The 26,378-nt window shown below is 44.5% G+C and overlaps 1 protein-coding gene and 2 non-coding genes across 3 annotated transcripts; all 3 read right to left on the bottom strand.

The window, feature by feature from the left end:
• Nucleotides 1–2,319: 2,319 nt before the first annotated feature.
• Nucleotides 2,320–3,815, bottom strand: LOC109786361 (probably inactive leucine-rich repeat receptor-like protein kinase At5g48380). The gene is made up of 2 exons (XM_020344932.3): nucleotides 3,528–3,815; nucleotides 2,320–3,348 (listed from the first exon to the last, which is right to left on the bottom strand). Exon 2 carries the CDS (start codon nucleotides 3,309–3,311, stop codon nucleotides 2,526–2,528), a length of 786 nt encoding a protein of 261 aa, XP_020200521.1. The 5' UTR covers nucleotides 3,312–3,348; nucleotides 3,528–3,815; the 3' UTR covers nucleotides 2,320–2,525.
• Nucleotides 3,816–21,083: 17,268 nt separating this feature from the next.
• On the bottom strand, nucleotides 21,084–21,154 carry TRNAG-CCC (transfer RNA glycine (anticodon CCC)). The gene has a single exon. It is a non-coding gene; the product is annotated as a tRNA-Gly (tRNA).
• A 77-nt stretch (nucleotides 21,155–21,231) lies between these two features.
• On the bottom strand, nucleotides 21,232–21,304 carry TRNAA-AGC (transfer RNA alanine (anticodon AGC)). Its single transcript has one exon. It is a non-coding gene; the product is annotated as a tRNA-Ala (tRNA).
• Between the last annotated feature and the right edge of the window lie 5,074 nt (nucleotides 21,305–26,378).

Genomic DNA, 26,378 nt, shown 5'->3' on the forward strand with positions numbered 1-26,378 from the left:
CCCCAATGGACTTGGAGGGCAAGAAACCAGCCCCCTCCACCCCTATATATAGTGGGGAGGCGCATGGGAGCAGCACCCCAAGCCCTGGCGCCTCCCTCCCTCCCGTGACAGCTCTTCCTCCCCGCTTGCGCTTGGCGAAGCCCTGTCGGGATCCCGCTACTTCCACCACCACGCCGTCGTGCTGCTGGATCTCCATCAACTTCTCCTCCCCCCTTGCTGGATCAAGAAGGAGGAGACGTCCCCGCTCCGTACGTGTGTTGAACGCGGAGGTGCCGTTCGTTCGGCGCTAGGATCATCGGTGATTTGGATCACGACGAGTACGACTCCATCAACCCCGTTCTCTTGAACGCTTCCGCTCGCGATCTACAAGGGTATGTAGATGCACTCCTCCCATCTCGTTGCTAGCATCTCCTAGATTGATCTTGGTGACACGTAGGAAAATTTTGAATTTCTGCTACGTTCCCCAACAGGCGCTGCCGCCAAAGAACTGTCGGACGCCACAGCCCACAGGCATGGGAATGAACGCAGATTGGTGGTCGGTGGCCGTGGACAGCGGCCTGGTGCAGAAGGGGCATGGGACCTTCAGAGCCCTAAACAACCGACTGTGGTCAACGCCTCCCGCCGTCAAGTGTCGACCCAGTGGTTGTAGTTCTCGGGTTTAGTGGGAATGGGATTGATGCACCGTGGAGGTGGAGAGGCCATCGAAGACACCGAATTAGCACTGAGAGAGTAATTTCTGAATGTGCTTGGACAGTGAGGCGAGAGAGGGTGGGAGTTAAGTCGGATTCGATACGACCCATCCATCTCTCACACTTCCCCAGGTGTGCAGGTGAGAGCCACACCAGAGACTGGCTCCCAAAAAACGGCCGAATCAACCGTTCTGCTTAGCCTACCCTAGAAGTGCTTCAGGGTTTGATGCAACCGAGACAATAAAATTTTTGCACCACCGGTACTTGGTTGGGTTGAATGCACGCAATCAAATAGTCCTTGGGACGGGCTAGATGACAGTCGCCTGATTATTATTTTTTGGTTCAGTCGATTGTTTCAAGTCGTCGGATGCGATGAAGGGCTAGATCCCTTTCTTCAACCTCCCTCTAGACCTCCTATTCATCCTTTTCCTTTGAACCGACGAGTCACTGCTTGCCTAACCGCCTGCTGCTGCCATTCGCAGCCGGCGGTGCTCCCGCGCCAAGCTCGCCGCCCCGCCCTGCCCCCAACCACCGGCCATCGTCGTGCCGTTGCTTCCCTGCCATTCCTTTAACCCCGGTCATGATCCATTTCTTGCGGCAAACCTGTACCCCCACCCCAACACCCCTAAGATAGATCATGGGGTAGCTTCTCTGGAGAGTGGCAACTGCTTATTCCTTCCTCTGGCGGCTGCCCCCTTTGTAAAAAAATCGACCGACCAAAATTCTATTTTCAGTCAACTTACATTTAGCTATCGAGATAGTCCTTGACATACGAACAACAACGGTGTGGAATGCGGCCTTCTTTTTCTTTCAGTTTTGCTAGAACTCATCTAGATGAAATATAATTTGGTCTCATTCATCTTTTATAGCCATTGAATGTGATGCTATAAGATGCGTGTGTGCTGACGTGGGTTGTATCTGTTCTTGTTTTCCAGATGAATAAGACTAAATTATATCTCATCTAAATGAGTTCTAAGTTTTTTTTGGCCGTAGCTTCTCGCTTTGGAAGGCGAACGCTACCTACCTACACAAGCTAGCGATCCCCGCGTCGTCGGCACACGGATGGATCGATCCGTATCCTCTTAACTTGGGAGGTTAGACCACGACGCCCGCTACTAGCGAGTGGCGTAGAGCGTGCGTACGTGGTGCGCGTGCGCTTTCCGGCGTGCGTCTCGCTGCGGATGTCGATGGATGGCCTCGCCATCGGAACCCATCTATGCAACTCGAGAGATGGCCCTCTCGCTTCAGCGAACCATCTCTGACCAAGTCACGGGTCAGCACACAGCAGTGATGGAACCAGAGCGCGTCCGTGGTAGTTAATTCGAGAGGCCCATCCTCTAGCTTGGACAGCTCAAAGGCACTGTACGTCGTAGTACAGCAGACAGCAGTGCCCTCACGGGTGGTGTAGAAACTCTCAACTGTTTCGTTAACGAATGAAGAATCTGCGGGCGGGTAGTCCCTTTGCTCAAAAAGAAAGAAATGAGTCAAGCAGTGCCCAGAACCGGAAGCAATCGATCGCGTGCGCAGCTTTGCCGTCTCAGCTGGTTTGCTTGACCTTGATTTCGGGTAGTGGGCGCGCATCAGTACGTACATCAAAAGCTAACATTTGATTTTTTTTTCTGCTGCTCCGGTTAGATTATGATCACAACTCACGCCATTGCACAAGAGTTGAAATATGCATTTCCCATTGCAAGCAACAGCACGCGGCACATGCCAAGTTGACTTGTATACTGCGCATCGGGTGAAAGATAACTGTTCAAACGGTAGACAAAATAAATAGAATAGCTGTTGGAGTTGCCGCTAATGTCAGACAAAGTTCCAGAACAGGTGGCAAGATCATACGCGGAGGCTGCAAGCACGGGGCCTCCCGGAGAAGCCGAACCAGTGCGGGAAGTAGAAAGCCGCCACGAACCCCACGACGAACCCGACAGCCGCTCCGACAGTAGACTGGTCGTTGATCGTGATCAATCCCCATCTCTTGCCAGGGCACCCGTCCAACGGCGCACCGCAGAGCCCACGGTTACCAGCAAAGTGCGAGGCCGGAAACTTCCGCAGCAAAGAAGGAACAGGCCCCGATAACAGGTTGTCCGCGACGCTGAACGTCGTTAACCGGCCAAGCGCGTTGAACCGCTCCGGAATCTGGCCGTCGAGCCGGCTGTACTCGAGGTTGAGCACGTTGAGATACACCATGTTGGCGATGCCGTCCGGGATCTCGCCGGAGAAGCTGTTGTTCGAGAGGTCCAGGTACGACAGGTGCGGCGCATCGTGTGCGATGCGCGAAGGGATCGGCCCTGAGAAACCGTTGCCTGAGAGGTCCAGCGCGATCATGCTCGTGCAGTCATGGAGGCCTTGGGGGAACGGCCCTTGGAGTCCCAAGTTGGGCAGGCGCAGAGTGAGCACCCTGTTATCGTCGTGGCTCCAGCATTCCACGCCGGTGAATCCGCATATGTAGCCGCTGCGGCCGTTCTTGTTGAATTTCCAAGAGGATTTGAGGATGCCGTTTGGGTCGGCCACTGATTTTTGTACGGACTTCAGGCACTGGATGTCAAGCTCAGAACCGTGGCACAACGATGAGCTGCTCAGGAGCAGCAGCCACAGGAGGAACTTGGTATCATCGGCCATCGCGATCGTGGAGGGAACGAAATTATCCAAGCATCGCCTGATCAAATCAAAGCTTGTGTAAGAACATTTAACACTAACACTATACTTGAAATCAGATCAGCTGAAGAAGTAATGTGCTCAGAGACATCACAAAGCAGCCTCCGAAGATGCGAATTGTAATGCATGCGTCAGTTCCATGCATTAGTACTTTTTAGACAAGATGAGGTGAACACTCACCGATTGATTCAGCCAAAGAAGAAACCTCCGCCCGGAATGACTGAACGATCAGAGCTCGTAGAAAAGAGAAAATCCCGGCACCGGAGCACCGCTTTGCTTGTGCTAATTCCTCAATTCTTGTCGCCGTTGGCACATTGCAACAAGGCAGCGGAAGTTGGGCAAGAACCAACAAGGTCGAATGTCAGCACGAGATGGTTAATCACCTAGCCATTAGACATGGACACGCAGCATCGGGGAAATGGGAAGGAGAGCTTTTATCAGATAATATTAATATTGGAAAGAGCAAGTTTTAAGCAACCGTGTCTTGCATTAGGAAAATGTCAACGATGTGTTATTTGAAAAAAGAAGTCAACGACTGAGCAGCAACTACTATGATAACGCGAGAATGCTACTGCCCATTGGTGACATTCCGACAAGGCGCATGGGCCCGCTTCTCAACTACTTCATCTGTTCAATAACTCTCGTCGTGATTTTAGCTAGATCAAACAAGAACTATGAAACGAAGGGAGTAGAGAGGCGTTTTGGAGGCCGAGCTTCACGGAGGTCTTTATTTTTGAAATATTCAAATTCAGATTTTAATGGTTCAAAAAATTCTGAAAAAATATGCGTGTATGTAAGGATGTAACCCACATGTGTGTAAAAATTCATCATGAAATATCTTGAGTTGCGACTTGTAAAAGAAAGACAAATTCATGGCCCGGAAGGATGAATAGTATCATGTTAAACAACCCCATATTTGTTTTTTCTTCACAACCCTCATTTCAACGTATTTTGCTCTGAAAATTTACACACATGTGTGTTATGCCTTCATGTATATCTCTGTGTGTTTTTCAGGATTTTTTGAAATGTAAAAATATGAATTTTGATGAAATTTGAGTTTTGAATTTGGAGGCCGAGCTCCAAAAGGGATTTCCGGCGTTAAGCATTGATTAGTGCCCAATCAGCCACTCATGCTTCAAATTGAAAACCCAATGCGGATATTATTTTATTACGCAGATCTCTGAACAATCGCACTGCATATGCATGTGGTACACGTCATCACCCACAAAGAGTTGCAAAGAGTCCATGAAGTTGGCAGCCGAGAAGCGTTGCAAAGAGTCCGGAACAGGACACGACAACAGAGTTCTCGGCGGCGTCGAAAGAATGGGCCGTGAAAGGTTGATCACCGGAATTCGGTCGGCGAACTGGTTGTGTTGAAGAGCGAGGACATTGAGATAGGTCATGTTCACGATGCTTGCAGGGATTCCACTTGAGAAGCCGTTATTTGAGATGTCCAGAAAGCTCACATAGGGCCTCTACTCATAGATGTGTTCCGAGAGCGCCCTTGAAAAGTTGTTGCCTGACAGGTCCAAGGCGGTGATGGAGGTGCAAAGCTCGAGGCCTCAAGGGAATGGACCTTCGAGTCCTAGGCTGCCGAGGCGCGAACTGAGAACCCTGTTCTCATCAGGGTGCCAACATTCCATTCTGGTGAACCGACATTACACCGGAATTTTTTCCCTAGAATATCATTATCAACGATTGTTTGAGGTCCTTCCATGGCCAAAGTACGCTGACGAGCTGCTTAGGACCAACAGCCAGACGACCAACTTTGTGTAGCCATGCATCCCGGCATCACTTTAGGCGTGTTTGGTTGCCCGCATTAGGGCCAACCAAGCCGAGTTGGGCCACGAATTGTGTTTTGGTTGCATACGGGGTGGTCTGGCTCACATGGGCACGAAGTTTAAAGCAGCCAGGAGCCTGCTCGCTGAAAATACTTGAATCGGCAGTTTCTAGCAAGCCAGGCTCAGTGTGGCGCAAGCTCGCACGCGCGGGAGCAACCCGAAAACGAGGGGGTGGCGGGAGATGGAAATTGGACGCGGCGGCACAACGCTAAATCTAGCCTCACCCTCCAATTACTCGGTCACCACTACCTCTAGGACAACCACTTCCTCTAGCCTCACCACCGGCGGCGGTGGCGACTCAGATCTGCACAAGCGGCGGCGGTGGTGGCAGACGAGGCAGCATCACTATCCGGCTATAGGAGCTAGTGCCCCCCTTCCTGTTGGACACTGTCGGGTCGTCCTTGCCTCAGCCATGCCACCCCCTTCGCTGTCCTCGTCTCCGGTGCCAGTAAGAAACACCCCCTCTCCCGTATGTTAGGTCTGTTGGTAGGATCGATTTTCCCATGCTTAACAGACCCTCGATGTCGACTAGGTTATGGACGCGGATGAGGCTGGAAGTTTAGGCGGCAGCACTGATTGCTGTGATTTAGGCATGGGTCATGTTCATGCACAGGAGAGCTGTTCGTCGTGGTGAGAGACCCGTCATTTCTTATGCTCCAATGATTATGCGGGAGCAAGAGAGGATCATGATGTCGCTTGAAGCTACGTCGGTATTTCCTCAAAGAGGAAGGGATGATGCAGCACAGCGGCGGTAGGTATTTCCCTCAGATATGAAACCAAGGTTATCGAACCAGTAGGAGAACCAAGCAACACAACGTAAACAGCCCCTGCACACAGATAACAAATTAATCCTCGCTACCCGATGTGTTAAAGGGGTTGTCAATCCCTTTCGGGTAACGGTGCCAGAAATTGGTGCGTGACGGGAAAAAGGTTATAAATATTGATAGATCGAACGCCAAATACAATAAATTACAGCAAGGTATTTTTGGGTTTTTAGATTAATAGATCTGAAAATAAAAGCAAAGGCAAATAATATGAGAAAGAAGACCCCGGGGCCGTAGGTTTCACTAGTGGCTTCTCTCGAGAAAAATAACAAAGCAGTGGGTGAACAAATTACTATTAGGCAATTGATAGAACTTCAAATAATTATGACGATATCCAGGCAATGATCATTATATAGGCATCACGTCCAAGATTAGTAGACCGACTCCTGCCTGCATCTACTACTATTACTCCGCACATCGACCTCTATCCAACATGCATCTAGTGTATTAAGTTCATGAAGAAACGGAGTAATGCAATAAGAACGATGACATGATGTAGACAAGATCTATCTATGTAGAGATAGACCCCCATCGTTTTATCCTTAGTAGCAACGATACATACATGCCGGTCCCCCTTCTGTCACTGGGATCAAGCACCGTAAGATCGAATCCACTACAAAGCACCTCTTCCCATTGCAAGATAAATAGATCAAGTTGGCCAAACAAAACCCAAATATCGGAGAAGAAATACGAGGCTATAAGCAATCATGCATAAAAGAGATCAAAGAAACTCAAATACTTTCATGGATATAAAAAGCTAGATATGATCATAAACTCGAAGTTCATCGGATCCCAAAACACACCGCAAAAGAGTTACATCATATGGATCTCCAAGAGACCATTGTATTGAGAATTACGAGAGAGAGATGAAGCCATCTAGCTACTAACTACGGACCCAAAGGTCTACAAAGAACTACTCACGCATCATCGATTTGATCTGGTGGTTCTGGACTCTGCGGCGACTGGATGAATATTTCGTCGACTCCCCTAGGGTTCTGGGATTTTTGGGGTATTTTGTTGGGGAACGTAGTAATTTCAAAAAATTTCCTACGCACACGCAAGATCATGGTGATGCATAGCAACGAGAGGGGAGAGTGTTGTCCACGTACCCTCGTAGACCGACAGCGGAAGCGTTATCACAACGCGGTTGATGTAGTCGTACGTCTTCACGATCCGACCGATCAAGTACCGAACGTACCGCACCTCCGAGTTCTACACACGTTCAGCTCGATGACGTCCCTCGAACTCCGATCCAGCCGAGTGTTGAGGGAGAGTTTCGTCAGCACGATGGCGTGGTGACGATGATGATGTTCCACCGAAGCAGGGCTTCGCCTAAGCTCCGCAACGGTATTATCGAGGTGTAATATGGTGGAGGGGGCACCGCACACGGCTAAGAGATCTCAAGGATCAATTGTTGTGTCTCTGGGGTGCCCCCTGCCCCCGTATATAAAGGAGCAAGGGGGAGGCAGCCGGCCAAGGGGAGAGGCGCGCCATAGGGGGGAGTCCTACTCCCACCGGGAGTAGGACTCCTCCTTTCCTTGTGGGAGTAGGAGAAGGGAAGGGGGAAGGAGAAAGAAGGAAGGGTGCGCCCCCCTTCCTTAGTCCAATTCGGACCAGACCATGGGGAGGGGTGCGGCCACCTTTTGAGGCCTTTCTCTCCTTTCCCGTATGGCCCATTAAGGCCCAATACGAATTCCCGTAACTCTCCGGTACTCCGAAAAATACCCGAATCACTCGGAACCTTTCCGAAGTTCGAATATAGTCGTCCAATATATCGATTTTTACGTCTCGACCATTTCGAGACTCCTCGTCATATCCCCGATCTCATCCGGGACTCCGAACTCCTTCGGTACATCAAAACTCAATAAAACTGTCATCGTAACGTTAAGCGTGTGGACCCTACGGGTTCGAGAACTATGTAGACATGACCGAGACACCTCTCCGATCAATAACCAATAACGGGACCTGGATGCCCATATTGGCTCCCACATATTCTACGAAGATCTTTATCGGTCAGACCGCATAACAACATACGTTGTTCCCTTTGTCATCGGTATGTTACTTGCCCGAGATTCGATCGTCGGTATCTCGATACCTAGTTCAATCTCGTTACCGGCAAGTCTCTTTACTCGTTCTGTAATACATCATCCCGCAACTAACTCATTAGTCACAATGCTTGCAAAGGCTTATAGTGATGTGCATTACCGAGTGGGCCCAGAGATACCTCTCCGACAATCGGAGTGACAAATCCTAATCTCGAAATACGCCAACCCAACAAGTACCTTTGGAGACACCTGTAGAGCACCTTTATAATCACCCATTTACGTTGTGACGTTTGGTAGCACACAAAGTGTTCCTCCGGTAAACGGGAGTTGCATAATCTCATAGTCATAGGAACATGTATAAGTCATGAAGAAAGCAATAGCAACATACTAAACGATCGGGTGCTAAGCTAACGGAATGGGTCAAGTCAATCACGTCATTCTCCTAATGAGGTGATCCCGTTAATCAAATGACAACTCATGTCTATGGCTAGGAAACATAACCAGCTTTGATTAACGAGCTAGTCAAGTAGAGGCATACTAGTGACACTCTGTTTGTCTATGTATTCACACATGTATTATGTTTCCGGTTAATACAATTCTAGCATGAATGATAAACATTTATCATGATATAAGGAAATATATGATACTTTATTATTGCCTCTAGGGCATATTTCCTTCAGTCTCCCACTTGCACTAGAGTCAATAATCTAGTTCACATCGCCATGTGATTTAACATCAATAATTCACATCACCATGTGATTAACACCCATAGTTCACATCTCTATGTGACCAACACTCAAAGGGTTTACTAGAGTCAATAATCTAGTTCACATTGCTATGTGATTAACACCCAAAGAGTACTAAGGTGTGATTATGTTTTGATTGTGAGATAATTTTAGTCAACGGGTCTGTCACATTCAGATCCGTAAGTATTTTGCAAATTTCTATGTCTACAATGCTCTGCACGGAGCTACTCTAGCTAATTGCTCCCACTTTCAATATGTATCTAGACCGAGACTTAGAGTCATCTAGATTTAGTGTCAAAACTTGCATCGACGTAACCCTTTACGACGAACCTTTTGTCACTTCCATAATCGAGAAACATATCCTTATTCCACTAAGGATAATTTTGACCGCTGTCCAGTGATCTACTCCTAGATCACTATTGTATTCCCTTGCCAAAATCAGTGTAGGGTATACAATAGATCTGGTACACAGCATGGCATACTTTATAGAACCTATGGCCGAGGCATAGGGAATGACTTTCATTCTCTTTCTATCTTCTGCCCTGGTCGGGCTTTGAGTCTTACTCAATTTCACACCTTGTAACACAGGCAAGAACTCTTTCTTTGACTGTTTCTATTTTGAACTACTTCAAAATCTTGTTAAGGTATGTACTCATTGAAAAAACTTATCAAGTGTCTTGATCTATCTCTATAGATCTTGATGCTCAATATGTAAGCAGCTTCACCGAGGTCTTTCTTTGAAAAACTCCTTTCAAACACTCCTTTATGCTTTGCAGAATAATTCTACATTATTTCCGATCAACAATATGTCATTCACATATACTTATCAGAAATGCTGTAGTGCTCCCACTCACTTTCTTGTAAATACAGGCTTCATCGCAAGTCTGTATACAACTATATGCTTTGATCAACTTATCAAAGTGTATATTCCAACTCCGAGATGCTTGCACCAGTCCATAGATGGATCGCTGGAGCTTGCATATTTTGTTAGCACCTTTAGGATTGACAAAACCTTCTGGTTGCATCATATACAACTCTTCTCTAATAAATCCATTAAGGAATGCAGTTTTGTTTATCCATTTGCCAGATTTCATAAAATGCGGCAATTGCTAACATGATTCGGACAGACTTAAGCATAGATACGAGTGAGAAACTCTCATCGTAGTCAACATCTTGAATTTGTCGAAAACCTTTTTGCGACAATTCTAGCTTTGTAGATAGTGACACTACTATCAGCGTCCGTCTTCCTCTTGAAGATCCATTTAATCTCAATGGCTCGCCGATCATTGGGCAAGTCAATCAAAGTCCATACTTTGTTCTCATACATGGATCTCATCTCAGATTTCATGGCTTCAAGCCATTTTGCGGAATCTGGGCTCACCATCGCTTCTTCATAGTTCGTAGGTTCGTCATGGTCTAGTAACATAACCTTCAGAACAGGATTACCATACCACTCTGATGCGGATCTTACTCTGGTTTACCTACGAGGTTTGGTAGTAACTTGATCTGAAGTTACATGATCATCATCATTAACTTCCTCACTAATTGGTGTAGGAGTCACAGGAACAGATTTCTGTGATGAACTACTTTCCAATAAGGGAGCAGGTACAGTTACCTCATCAAGTTCTACTTTCCTCCCACTCACTTCTTTCGAGAGAAACTCCTTCTCTAGAAAGGATCCATACTAAGCAACGAATGTCTTCCCTTCGGATTTGTGATAGAAGGTGTACCCAACTGTCTCCTTTGGGTATCCTATGAAGACACATTTCTCCGATTTGGGTTTAAGCTTATCAGGATGAAACTTTTTCACATAAGCATCGCAACCCCAAACTTTAAGAAACGACAACTTTGGTTTCTTGCCAAACCACAGTTCATAAGGCGTCGTCTCAACGGATTTTGATGGTGCCCTATTTAACGTGAATGTAGCTGTCTCTAATGCATAACCCCAAAACGATAGTGGTAAATTGGTAAGAGACATCATAGATTGCACTATATCCAATAAAGTACGGTTATGACGTTCGGACACACCATTATGCTGTGGTGTTCCAGGTGGCACGAATTTGTGACACTATTCCACATTGTTTTAATTGAAGACCAAACTCGTAACTCAAATATTTGTCTCCGCGATCAGATCGTAGAAACTTTATTTTCTTGTTACGATGATTTTCTACTTCACTCTGAAATTATATGAACTTTTCAAATGTTTCTGACTTCTGTTTCATTAAGTAGATATGCCCATATCTGCTCAAATCATCTGTGAAGGTCAGAAAAAAATGATACCTGCTACGAGCCTCAATATTCATCGGTCCACATACATCTGTATGTATGATTTCCAACGAATCTGTTGCTCTCTCCATAGTTCCGGAGAACGGCATTTTAGTCATCTTGCCCATGAGGCAAGGATCGCAAACATCAAGTATTCCAAAATCCCATCAGTATGGAGTTTCTTCATGCGCTTTACACCAATATGACCTAAACGGCAGTGCCACAAATAAGTTGCACTATCATTATTAACTTTGCATCTTTTGGCTTCAATATTATGATTATGTGTATCACTACGATCGAGATCCAACAAACCATTTTCGTTGGTGTGTATGACCATAGAAGGTTTTTATTCATGTAAACAGAACAACAATTGTTCTCTAACTTAAATGAATAACCGTATTGCAAAAAACATGATCAAATCATATTCATGCTCAACGCAAACACCAAATAACACTTATTTAGTTTCAACACTAATCCCGAAAGTATAGTGAGTGTGCGATGATGATCATATCAATCTTGGAACTACTTCCAACACACATCGTCACCTCGCCTTTTACTAGTCTCTATTTATTCTGCAACTCCCGTTTTCGAGTTACTACTCTTTAGCAACTGAACCAGTATCAAATACTGAGGGGTTGCTATAAACACTAGTAAGTACACATCAATAACATGTATATCCAATAAACCTTTGTTCACTTTGCCATCCTTCTTATCCACCAAATACTTGGGGCAGTTTCGCCTCCAGTGACCAGTCCCTTTGTAGTAGAAGCACTTAGTCTCAGGCTTAGGTACAGACTTGGGCTTCTTCACTCGAGTAGCAACTTGCTTGCCGTTCTTTTTGAAGTTCCCCTTCTTCCCTTTGCCCTTTTCTTGAAACTAGTGGTCTCGTCAACCATCAACACTTGATGTTTTTCTTGATTTCTACCTTCGTCGATTTCAGCACACGAAGTGCTCGGGAATTACTTTCATCATCCCTTGCATACTATAGTTCATCACGAAGTTCTACTAACTTGGTGATGGTGAGTAGAGAATTCTGTCAATCACTATTTTATCTGGAAGATTAACTCCCACTTGATTCAAGCGATTGTAGTACCCAGACAATCTGAGCACATGCTCACTAGTTGAGCGATTCTCCTCCATCTTTTAGCTATAGAACTTGTTGGAGACTTCATATCTCTCAACTCGGGTATTTGCTTGAAATATTAACTTCAACTCCTGGAACATCTTATATGGTCCATGACGTTCAAAACATCTTTGAAGTCCCGATTCTAAGCCGTTAAGCATGGTGCACTAAACTATCAAGTAGTCATCATATTGAGCTAGCCAAACATTCATAACGTCTGCATCTGCTCCTGCAATAGGTCTGTCACCCAGCGGTGCATCAAGGACATAATTTTTCTGTGCAGCAATGAGGATAATCCTCAGATCACGGATCCAATCCGCATCTTTGCTACTAACATCTTTCAACATAATTTTTCTCTAGGAACATATCAAAAATAAACACAGGGAAGCAACAACGCGAGCTATTGATCTACAACATAATTTGCAAAATACTATCAGGACTAAGTTCATGATAAATTCAAGTTCAATTAATCATATTACTTAAGAACTCCCACTTAGATAGACATCCCTCTAATCCTCTAAGTGATCACGTGATCCATATCAACTAAACCATGTCCGATCATCACGTGAGATGGAGTAGTTTCAATGGTGAACATCACTATGTTGATCATATCTACTATATGATTCACGCTCGACCTTTCGGTCTCCGTGTTCCGAGGCCATATCTGTTATATGCTAGGCTCGTCAAGTTTAACCTGAGTATTCCGCGTGTGCAATTGTTTTGCACCCGTTGTATTTGAACGTAGAGCCTATCACACCCGATCATCACGTGGTGTCTCAGCACGAAGAACTTTCGCAACGGTGCATACTCAGGGAGAACACTTATACTTTGATAATTTAGTGAAGGATCATCTTATAATGCTAGCGTCAAACAAAGCAAGATAAGATGCATAAAGGATTAACATCACATGCAATCAATATAAGTGATATGATATGGCCATCATCATCTTGTGCTTGTGATCTCCATCTCCGAAGCACCGTGCTTGTGATCTCCATCTCCGAAGCACCGTCATGATCACCGTCGTCACCGGCGCGACACCTTGATCTCCATCGTAGCATCGTTGTCGTCTTGCCACCTTATTGCTTTTACGACTATCGCTACCGCTTAGGGATAAAGTAAAACTATTACATGGCGATTGCATCTCATACAATAAAGCGACAACCATATGGCTCCTGCCAGTTGCCGATAACTCGGTTACAAAACATGATCATCTCATACAACACATTATATCACATCATGTCTTGACCATATCACATCACAACATGCCTTGCAAAAACAAGTTAGACGTCCTCTACTTTGTTGTTGCATGTTTTACGTGGCTGCTACGGGCTTAGCAAGAACCGTTCTTACCTACGCATCAAAACCACAACGATAGTTTGTCAAGTTGGTGCTGTTTTAACCTTCGCAAGGACCGGGCGTAGCCACACTCGGTTCAACTAAAGTGAGAGAGACAGACACCCGCCGGTCACCTTTAAGCAACGAGTGCTCGCAACGGTGAAACCAGTCTCGTGTAAGCGTACGCGTAATGTCGGTCCGGGCCGCTTCATCTCACAATACCGCTGAACCAAAGTATGACATGCTGGTAAGCAGTATGACTTATATCGCCCACAACTCACTTCTGTTCTACTCATGCATAGCATCAACGCATAAAACCAGGCTCGGATGCCACTGTTGGGGAACGTAGTAATTTCAAAAATTTTCCTACGCACACGCAAGATCATGGTGATGCATAGCAACGAGAGGGGAGAGTGTTGTCCACGTACCCTCGTAGACCGACAGCGGAAGCGTTATCACAACGCGGTTGATGTAGTCGTACGTCTTCACGATCCGACCGATCAAGTACCGAACGTACCGCACCTCCGAGTTCTACACACGTTCAGCTCGATGACGTCCCTCGAACTCCGATCCAGCCGAGTGTTGAGGGAGAGTTTCGTCAGCACGACGGCGTGGTGACGATGATGATGTTCCACCGACGCAGGGCTTCGCCTAAGCTCCGCAACGGTATTATCGAGGTGTAATATGGTGGAGGGGGCACCGCACACGGCTAAGAGATCTCAAGGATCAATTGTTGTGTCTCTGGGGTGCCCCCCTGCCCCCGTATATAAAGGAGCAAGGGGGAGGCAGCCGGCCAAGGGGAGAGGCGCGCCATAGGGGGGAGTCCTACTCCCACCGGGAGTAGGACTCCTCCTTTCCTTGTGGGAGTAGGAGAAGGGAAGGGGGAAGGAGAAAGAAGGAAGGGTGCGCCCCCCTTCCCTAGTCCAATTCGGACCAGACCATGGGAAGGGGTGCGGCCACCTTTTGAGGCCTTTCTCTCCTTTCCCGTATAGCCCATTAAGGCCCAATACGAATTCCCGTAACTCTCCGGTACTCCAAAAATACCCGAATCACTCGGAACCTTTCCGAAGTCCGAATATAGTCGTACAATATATCAATTTTTACATCTCGACCATTTCGAGACTCCTCGTCATATCCCCGATCTCATCCGGGACTCCGAACTCCTTCGGTACATCAAAACTCAATAAAACTGTCATCGTAACGTTAAGCGTGCGGACCCTACGGGTTCGAGAACTATGTAGAGATGACCGAGACACCTCTCCGGTCAATAACCAATAGCGGGACCTGGATGCCCATATTGGCTCCCACATATTCTACGAAGATCTTTATCGGTCAGACCGCATAACAACATACGTTGTTCCCTTTGTCATCGGTATGTTACTTGCCCGAGATTCGATCATCGGTATCTCGATACCTAGTTCAATCTCGTTACCGGCAAGTCTCTTTACTCGTTCCGTAATACATCACCCCGCAACTAACTCATTAGTCACAATGCTTGCAAGGCTTATAGTGATGTGCATTACCGAGTGGGCCCAGAGATACCTCTCCGACAATCGGAGTGACAAATCCTAATCTCGAAATACGCCAACCCAAAAAGTACCTTTGGAGACACCTGTAGAGCACCTTTATAATCACCCATTTACGTTGTGACGTTTGGTAGCACACAAAGTGTTCCTCCGGTAAACGGGAGTTGCATAATCTCATAGTCATAGGAACATGTATAAGTCATGAAGAAAGCAATAGCAACATACTAAACGATCGGGTGCTAAGCTAACGGAATGGGTCAAGTCAATCACGTCATTCTCCTAATGAGGTGATCCCGTTAATCAAATGACAACTCATGTCTATGTCTAGGAAACATAACCATCTTTGATTAACGAGCTAGTCAAGTAGAGGCATACTAGTGACACTCTGTTTGTCTATGTATTCACACATGTATTATGTTTCCGGTTAATACAATTCTAGCATGAATAATAAACATTTATCATGATATAAGGAAATATATGATACTTTATTATTGCCTCTAGGGCATATTTCCTTCATATTTATAGAGCAAAGAGGCGGTCCGACGGGCACCCGAGGTGGGCACAACCCACCAGGGCGCGCCTGGGCCTCCTGACGCACCCTGGTGGGTTGTCCCCTCCTCAGGACTCTCCCCAGGTGAAACCAGGGCCCAACATGTTCCTTCTGGTCCATAAAAAATCTCCGTAAAGTTTCATGGCATTTGGATTACGTCTGATATTGATTTTCTGTGATGTAAAAAACACGGAAAAAACAGGAACTGGCACTTGGCACTATGTCAATAGGTTACTACCAAAAAATGATATAAAATGACTATAAAATAATTATAAAACATCCAAGATTGATAATATAACAGAATGGAACAATAAAAAATTATAGATACGTTGGAGACGTATCAGCATCTCAAGCTTAACTCCTACTCGTCCTCGAGTAGGTAAGTGATAAAAACAGAATTTTTGATGTGGAATGCTGCCTATCATGTCATATCATATTCTTTTCTTTGTAGCATGGACAATTGGACTTTTAGTTGTTCAAAGCAATAGTCTAGTTTTGACATGATAATTTAGATACTCAAGCATATCAACAAGCAACCATGTCTTTTCAAAATATTAATGCTAAAATAAGTTATCCCTAGCCCATCATGCTCAAACATTGATCCATTCATGAAACACACTCAAATATTAGCTACACTCAATACTTAAGTATGATCATATTGCCTCCTAGTTGGTGCTTTTATAAGAGAAGATGGAGACTCAAATTCAAAAATAAAAATTGTGTAAAGTAAAAGAAAGGCCCTTCGTAGAGGGAAGTAGGGATTTGTAGAGGTGCCAGAGCTCAAAGCGAAAAACTTAGAGATAAAAATATTTTGAGAGGTGTATCCATCCCACCAACGAAAACGACTTAGAGTTCCCAATACTTCCCATGCATAGATATATCATAGGCGGTTCCCAAACAGAAAATAAAGTTTATTCCTTTTTCCACCATAACTTTCATTTTCCATGGCTGACCATATCCACTGGTGCCCTCCATACCAACACTTCTCAAGGAATTTATTATTTGACATCATAAAGTAAATTCATTTTTTTTTGCATTTCGGGACTGGGCATCCCTAATACCTTTGCCTTACTCTCGTGCAATGACAAGTGAATAAACACTCGTCTTGAGAATAACACATCTAGCATGGAAAATATTAGCCACCCCTCACCGCTCCGCGAGCAAAACGAACACACAAAAGAGAAGTTTATTTTAAAAATTAGAGATGGCACATACAAATTTTCTTAGAATGACAAAAGAATACCGCATATAGGTAGATATAGTGGACTCATGTGGCAAAACTGGGTTAAAGGTTTTTGGATGCACAAGTAGTGATCATACTTAGTACAAAATGAAGGCTAGCAAAAGATTGGGAAGCGACCAACTAAGAAACGAATAATCTCATAAAGCAAGCATTAAGCATAAATAACACCGAATAATGCACCACAAGTAGGATATAATTTCATTGCATGACTATTGACTTTCGTACTTGCATAGGGAATCACAAAACCAAATCTTCTCAGCACTTCGATGACAAAAGGCCAACTGATCGAGTCGAATGCTTTGGTAATGTCCAACTTCAGTAGAACCGCCGGGGATCTCAACGCATGTAGTCGCCGTGCCGTGCATTGAACGAGCATGAAGTTGTCATGTAGGGAACGCCCCTTGACGAACGCGCTTTGGTACTGCCCGATGAGCTTTGGAAGATCCTCCGCAAGTCGAATTGCCAAAACTTTGCCAAATATTTTGATGGGTCCACTAATGAGGCTAATCGGCCGGTACTCCTTGATGTCCATCGCTCCGGCCTTCTTCGGTAACAGCGACACCAGGGCCTTGTTAATTGCAGCCATTCCTCGCATGTCCTCCATGTGAAATTGATCCAGAGCCTTCATGAAATCCACCCTGATAATGTGCCAACATGTTGCGTAGAACCTGCCCGTGAAACCGTCTGGCCCCGGCGCTTTGTCGAGAGGCATACCCTTAATGGCTTTGTGAACTTCCTCTTCCGTGAATGGCGCCTCAAACCTTGACAGATCCATAGATGGTAAGTCCAGAGCATCCAGGTTGATATTGGCGTCTCTAGCCCCTGCTGAACCCAACAGACCCTGGAAATACTCATCCACCGCATCCGCTATCCTCTCCTGCCCAGTGAAGACCGCGCTATTGTGTTGAATGACTGTTATAGAGTTCTTCCTCTGCCTATGTCTCGCGTGACGTTGGAAGAATGCTGTGTTGGCATCCCCAACCTTCAGATGAAGCAGGCGTGATCTCTGTCTCACGATCATTCGCTCCAAGGAGCACAGTCCCAAGAGTTTCCTCTTTAACAGCTTATGGAGTCCATGCTCCGGAGCGGATAAATCCCTAGATTCTGCCGCCACGTCCAACCTTGAGATGATTTCCATGGCCAAGGCAATCAGAAGACGTGTGTTACCAATCCAGCGATCACTCCAGCTCTGCCAGGCCTTCGCCGTGATACGCAGCTTGTTATCCTGAACCACAAACGGGTTGCCCTCGGAAGGGATGGACTGCCACGCCTGTTCCACCGTGTCCAAAAACCCTGCCGCTTTGGGCCAGAAGCACTCGAACTTGAAACGGCGGCCCACCTCAAACTCTGCATCCAAATCCACTAACAGCGGGCAGTGGTCAGAGACTGCCGAACCGAGCGTAGTTAGTAAGCTCGTAGGGTATATATCCTCCCAACAGTTGGTGACAAAAACGTGGTCTATTTTCTCCATCGTTGGGTTGCGACGTTCATTGCTCCACGTGTAGCGCCTCCCATTGAGGTACAACTCTTTCAGCTCAAGCCTATTAAGCATGGCCCTGAACCTAGCCATCATTCTTCTTTTTCCATCTGCAAAAGGCATGAAATATGACAAACGTATACAAAGAAAGCGAGTTTTTCTGTGAGAGGGAGGCAAGCTTTTCAGGACAGAGGAAAGGAATGGCGATCAGCTGCTACTGCTCGTGTTCTACCAAATCTGCACAAAATTGACCCTAACTGAATTCAGCAATAGTACAAAGCTGCAAACAATACGAACCTGCATTGGTCTTCATCAGGAGGCGCCTCTTTACACAAAGCGAGCCGTGCCTTAACCCTCCGCTTGCGCTCGTACCTAATCGGCACCTGATACCCGGCCGAGATCGTGGACACGTCGCTCGGCGTGAGAAGGCTCAAAGTGATCCTTTCCTTTGCAAATACTGAAACAAGAGTTCCACTATGTAAACTAGTGGTACTAGCTATCCAAGAACCAATGGTCCAATGTATGTATTGTTGCTTAAAGGCTATGTAGATAAATCTTTATTGGTTATTTTTTAATCTTTTATCATTAATCTTAAGTCTTGCATGCTAGATATACAAAACATTTGGTTCTTGCTTATTTGGGCATCGAAGTTTCTAGCCAGAGCCATCTTTAAGGGCGAGTTGATGAAAGAATTATATCCCAGAGATATTTTTAAGGTGAGAACATGTATTCATTATATTGGTGTATTCCAATGATATGAAGCCACTTCACCCTTTGCAATAAGTAAAATGATATTGGAGTATTATTATATTATTATTCAATCCTTGACTTGTTGTGAGGTCCTTAAAGTTGATTTTGTTTAGTTATGGCTTGTGTTTTATCTAAATAAGCAAGTAGATTTATAGCTTGCGGTGAACGCAAAGAGACACACACATATACAATGACCCTGGATAGTTTTTGAGTTGCGGTGTTGAAAAGTAGAGGAGTAACATATACAAGAGCAGAATTTTCTGTTTCTTATTTAGGTTCTGTACCTTAACCTGAATCTGCGTCGGATGGGAACCATGTTGAAATTACCAACTGAAGCAAGAAGGAACTTACATAGTTACATTTAGTCTTTACACCAAACCTTCCAGCTTCGACTACTAATGGTTTGGCCTCCATGCAGGCTGAGGCATTGCTGATGGGAGGTAGAAGATGACAGAGGAGATGGCGGAGTGGCAACATTAGCTCTGTTCTTGTCATGTGTGTGCATTTTCCTCATCATTCTCTGCATTACTCATAAATTTTGCACATATATAGAACAAATAGTGTGATCATTTTCCTATGTATGATAAAGAAATATATGTGGCACTGACCACATACTGAACTTTTTATTACATTGAACCGTAGAAAATATGTTTTCTACATTTTTCTGTATCTGCTTCCCAGAAGTTTAGTCTATTGCGCACTTCTTGTTCCTTATGTTAGTTTTTATCTATGTTAATTCATGTCTTCACAAGATGCTTCATCAAGCTCGGCGTCGGCATCCTGAGGCATGACTGGCTCGCCCCTGGCGCTGCCTATCATGATCACGCCCAGGCCGGCAGGATCGACTGCCACATCTAGAGCAAGGCTACTAGAGCAACGAGCCTCCGTTTGTCATGGTGCTATAAGATGCCATGCTCCATCTTAATGGTTTGGACTAGTTATTTGTTGTGCCCCTGGTAGTATCTATCCTGTATGAACATTGCCTTATGTTCTTTGTTCTTACTTTTCAGTAGTACTACTAGTAGAACTGAACAATTTGTATTTTTGAAGTAGTACTCTAGTATCATCCTTTCGTGCCTGTCATGTTATCATGAACATCGTGTTAACGTATGTTATGAACAATGATACTTTAGTGATCTAAACGCTCTTATATTCCTTTACGGTGGGAGTAGAACTATTGTACTGTTCTCCTGAGTTCACTTTCAATTTGCATTGTTAAAAGTGACGAATGGCATGGTTGTAGTTTGAAATGCTAATTCCTTCACGAGTAGTTTTTGCATTTGTACTCACTTATGTAGCTCAATATTTTGATCTTTCACGTCCAGTGCACAGTTGATTTTGGCACCTGGACGCTTCTGTTCTTTGTGCGGAGATTTTTATTTTTGTTTTTTAAAAACGAGGATAACCCCCGGCCTCTGCAGTTCTTTCTGTGGAGATGTCTTTTCTTAGGCACATTTCAGAAACTGCATGTGATTTGGTGCTCAGCAGCATACTTTTGTGTCTGATTGTTACTATGGTGGCAAGTAATTTCATCACTACTACCACTGTTATGTGTCTGATTGCTACTTCAATACGACTATTGTTTTTTGTTTTTTGGCAAGGATGAACTTCGTTTTTGGAGAAAAGAGCTTGGCTGTTGGTTTCTGTACATGTTTTTTTGCGGGGTAGAAAAAGTTATGAGCTCTAGTGATTGACTTTCACTAATTGGGAGCAAAAAGGTTGCTAGTTTCTATGACCAGGATTTTTATGCAAGGCTGTTCTTCCTTGTCTTTGTGTTTTTGTTTGTCATAGTGGAACCTGGTTCTGTTGCTTCTATTTTTAGCCAAAGAAAAGGACCATGTGAATGTGCTAATTTCCCGTTCATCTTTATCTGGATGAAGATTTTATAGCTTACATGGTGACAGTTTCACCATGATGCTTCCATTATTTATCTAAAAAATTAGTGATAATTAAGCCAATTCAGATGTAGGACTTGAACTTACAAAAAAGTTAATTTAAATTTAAGAAAAATTGCGCATTCAGGGTATCGAACCCTGGTCAGTACCGTGGGAGGGTACTATGATACCACTACACCAGATACGCTTCAATGTTGACTCCTCTTTCTTTGGTATAGAGAACTTTGGATTCTGGAGCACTGCAAAGAAATAAAAAATAAGGTATGGAGAAGTGGGGTATCGATCCCCATACCTCTCGCATGCTAAGCGAGCGCTCTACCATCTGAGCTACATCCCCTTTGTGCTTGTACTATAAGGTAACTTTATTTCTCTTATGGACAATCGCTATACGCAATTTCAGAAAGCTGAGCACCTTAACAAATTAGGATTAGTAAACAGATCTAGGGGGATGTCAAATGACAGGTTACCTTTATCTGCGTATTGTGGCATGCATACGTACCATGTAATTATTCCAAGCCATTGACCACACCATCAGAATTGCATTCATTAGGCTTTGTATATAAACATAGCTCCAAGCATATTTGAACTGCACACCAGTTCGTGAAACATGACACAGTCAAAGACACCCTCATCCATGGCAATAGGAGACTCCAGAATAGATGATGAAGGAAAAACTGGGCCATCCCAAGGAGGATGCTCCCTTCACGACCAAAGGTCTTGACACCGCACGCGCCACACGCCATCAGGTCCGTCCGCAAGTGACGGTTTCGTGCTGTTTCTAGCGCCTTCGTTGCGACTCTGTGCGCACCTCGTCGGCAGTTCTTGCCGCTTGATCCCCATCTGCAATCACAAAATCCATAATCTAGCTCCCAGATTTCTCGTTTCCCTAACCTCTTTCTCAGATCCGAACACCCCCACCTTTTCCCACAACGTTCTCGATGCCCATCTAAATCTGAGGAAAATCAATCCAGCCAAATTGAGGAAAAGAAGCCAAAATCGAGTGAGGAGACGTTCCAGAGAGGACCAACACAGAAATCCCTCTGCTTCACGAGTGGATCCATCAACAAAATCTTTGGGTGTGCGGGGTTGGTGTTGGGAGGCGGAGAAGCGGCTGTGTTGGATCAGCAGATCCGACAGCTACCAGCTACGATGGAGGACTTCAAAGCTACACATCTGGAAGGAGTTGAGGATAAACTGAAGAATCTGCAACTTTCTGAAGCTGAAAAGAGGGGAATCAGGATTGGAAAGAAGCAAGCATGCTCCTCGCAAGTAAGTAAATTACAAGAAGTAGGTAAACTACTTTAAGAGAGGCCTGTTAGGGGGGAACTTGTGGGGAGAACCCTAGGGGGAGTCTGGAGCCCCTTTTTTGGCGTGGAAGGTGAAGATCTTGGCAGGAATCGATTTCTCTTTACATTCCACCAAAAGACTGACAAAGACAAGGCAATGGACGCTGGACCCTGGAGTTCTAATAACGATCTGTTGGTTATGGAAGATTTTGTGCCAAGCAAAACCATAGATGAGTATGAATTCAAGACAACACCCATCTGGATTAGAGCTTATGGCATTCCAATGGGGATGATAAACAAAGAAACAGGGGATGTAGTAGGAGAACAAGTTGGAGAAGTAATTGATGTGGATTTGGATGTTCATGGTGATTCATTAGGAGTTTTTATGCGAATTAAAGTGAAAATGGACATCACAGTCCCAATTATGAGGTTTATAACAATTTATATTGATGAAGAGGAAGAACAGGAGCATACAATTTAAATGGTACTGGGGAGAGATGATGAAGAGGAAGAGAAGAATAAAAAAAATAAAGAAAAGGAGGAAAAGATTGTCTCTCTTACATACAAATATTTACCCGACTTCTGCTATAGTTGTGGAATTATTGGACACACTGAAAAGTCATGCCCAACAAGATCTAGAAGAACAGGGTCCAGACAGTTTGGTCCATGGCTGCGGGCAATTATGTATAAGGGAAGCTCAAATGAAGAAAAGGGCAGAAGCTCGAGTGATAAAGGTAATGTTCGGACAAGTAATAGTGCAGGAAGTAATGGGAGCAAGCAAGGAAGCGACGGACCATCCTGGAGAAGGGTTACATCAGGAAGGGAGGAAGAGGAAGGACCAAGAAATAGAAATAGAGAAGGAATAGAAGTAATGAGTCCCCTGAAGTTACAACTAGCCATTGACCCAGAAACTATGATGAGGAAGGTTTTGAATCTTGATGGTAAAGTGTTGGAAGCATCCCCTGAAAGTAAACTGGAATCGAAAGTAGAGTTGAGCAATCCTGAAGGTAAGAATAACAAGGGCACATATATAAATAAGGTTTCAGAAGAGCCTGTGGAACATGTGCCGACACATAAGAAGGAAGGAACTCAGAAGAAAGAGGAAAATAAATTTCAGAAATCAGAAAAAGGTACAAAACAACGCACATTTAAACGTCTCGAGAGCAGAAAGGACAATGAACAGTCACAGTCTATAATAACAGAACCAAAGAAAAGGAACATTGACTCGATCGCAGTTGATGAGGAGGTAGAGCAAGCAAAGAAAGCAAAATCAATAACTTTGACATTGGGAACGCTGGGCTGCATGGACAGCCTGGCGAGCCAAAATGAGAATCACAGTTTGGAACTGCCGGGGATTGGGGAACGGCCCGGCAGTAAGAGGACTTCTGGACCTCCAGAAGCAGGCAGACCCCAATGTTCTATTCTTGTCAGAAACAAGGATGGATGAGAGAGGAATGGAAAAATTCAAATGGATGCTTGGCATGGGAAATATGATAGTTAAGGAATGTGATGGGAAGAGTGGTGGTTTGGCATTATTGTGGAAAAGGGAAATAAACCTTGAGTTGCATAATTACTCAAGATATCACATTGATGTTGAAGTGATAGAAAATGATGGTTTTAGATGGAGGTTTACAGGAATATATGGCAAACCAGCCCGGGACAAAAAGTGGAAGACATGGAGATTGTTGAGAATCTTAAATCAGCAATTAGACCTCCCTTGGCTGTGTGCAGGAGATTCCAATGAAATCCTATATAGTCATGAAAAGAAAGGAGGCCCAGCCAGACCACAAAACCAGATGGAAAGCTTCAGATTAGAAATATTTGAATGTGGGTTGCGTGACCTGGGATTTGAGGGAGATAAATACACTTGGCGCAATCACAGTCATGATGCTAATATGTATATCAAAGAAAGATTGGACCGAGCAGTGGGCTCAAGGAACTGGTGTGCACGATTTCCAGCATACAAAGTCCTGAATGGAGATCCACATCACTCAGACCACAGGCCAATTACTATTTTGGTGGAAGGCTCAAACAAAGCTTCAGTAGGTAGGAGCAGTGCACACATTTTCAGATTCGAAGCAAAATGGATACAAGAAGAGGATTGTGAGGAAGTGGTAAATAATGCTTGGGCTACAGCTGCTGCTAGAGGGGATCAAAGTACCTCTGATAGGTTAAGAACAGTAGCCCGTGATCTCCAAAACTGGGACTCAAATATATTAGGTGAGCTGCCGAAAAGAATTAAAGCACTCAAAAATGAATTGGAAGACGTAAGAAGAGGGCTAACTAATCAGCAACGAGTATCAAGAGAAAATTTCCTGAGGGACAAGCTAGACCAGTTAGAGCAACATTTGGACACATTTTGGAGGCAAAGAGCCCATGTTAAATGGCTACAGGAAGGAGACAAAAACACAAGGTTCTTCCATGCCTTTGCTTTGGAGAGAAAGAGGAGGAATACACTGAAAATTTTGAAGACTGAAGATGGTAGGTGTATTGAAGGGAATGAGGCGCTGAAAGAGTATATTTCCAATTACTTTTCTACCATCTTTTCCTCCACTGCAAAACAAGACAATGATACCATCCTGCGGTTCGTGTCTCCCAAAGTGACTTCAGAGATGAATGAGATCTTGTGTGCCGAGTACACTGAGGAAGTAGTGAAAGTTGCACTTCAGAGCATAGGGGACCTAAAAGCCCCTGGGCCTGATGGGATGCCAGCCATATTTTTCAAACGTTTTTGGCAGACTGTTGGTGAGCAGGTCACTAAAGACGTTCTAAAGGTTTTGAAAGGAGGTCAGATGCCAGAGAGCTGGAATGACACACTTGTAGTTCTCATTCCAAAAAATACAAATCCGGAAAGAATAAAGGACCTGCGGCCCATAAGTTTGTGCAATGTAATATATAATTTGGTGTCTAAGGTAATCACAAATCGCTTAAAAATAATACTCCCTGACATTATCTCTTTAAACCAAAGTGCATTTGTACCGGGACGGATGATATCAGATAATGTCCTTTTAGCATATGAATTAACTCATTTCTTACAAAGGAGTAGGAACAGATCAGTGGGTTATGCTGCACTCAAATTGGATATGGGCAAAGCATATGATCGTGTCGAATGGAGGTTTTTGAAGGATATCATGTATAAACTGGGATTTAATGCTGGATGGATTGAATTAGTAATGAAGTGCATTTCCACCATCAGATACCAGATCAAGGTAAATAAAGATATCACAGATGTGATTATTCCTGAAAGGGGATTGAGACAAGGGGATCCTTTGTCCCCCTATCTATTCTTACTATGTGCTGAAGGGTTTTCGGCCATGCTACATCATGCTGAACAGAGTGGAAAATTGAAAGGAATCAAAGTCTGTAATGGTGCCCCCAGTATCAACCATTTATTGTTTGCAGACAATTCATTGTTGCTGATGGAAGCCAATGCTAGAAATGCTCAGGAAGTGAACCGTATTCTCAACGTATATGAAGCATGTTCAGGCCAAGTGGTTAACAAGGAAAAGTCAACTATCTTGTATAGCAAGAACACAAGACCTTGGCAAAAGGAGGAGGTGAGGCGCTGTTTGCATATCACAACAGAGGGACTATCTCCAAAATATTTAGGTGTTCCAACCTATATAGGAAAATCAAAGACAAACACTTTTGAATATATAAAAGAAAGAGTGTGCAAGAAAATACAAGGTTGGAAAGAAAAATTATTGTCAAAAGCTGGTAAGGAAATACTAATTAAAGCTGTGGCACAAGCTATACCAGTATACACTATGGCTTGCTTTGATATAACAAAGTCTATATGCGATGACCTGAGCTCTACTGGTGGAGTCAAGTTGATAAGCAAAACAAAATACATTGGGTCTCCTGGGATAAATTGTCGAAGCAAAAAAAGGACGGAGGGGTGGGTTTCAGAGATCTATATTCTTTTAATCTAGCTATGTTAGCTAGGCAAGCATGGAGAATCATTCAACATCCTTCATCATTATGTGCTAAAGTGCTCTCAGCAAAATATTGTCCAGGAAAGTCAATTCTAGAAGCTACTCCCAGGAAGGGTATTTCTTACACTTGGCGCAGCATCTTGAAGGGCTTACAGTTACTAAAAAGAGGCATTATATGGAGGGTTGGGGA

The sequence above is a fragment of the Aegilops tauschii genome, chromosome 3, assembly GCF_002575655.3.
Source record: "Aegilops tauschii subsp. strangulata cultivar AL8/78 chromosome 3, Aet v6.0, whole genome shotgun sequence".
NCBI classification, from domain to species: Eukaryota; Viridiplantae; Streptophyta; class Magnoliopsida; order Poales; family Poaceae; genus Aegilops; species Aegilops tauschii.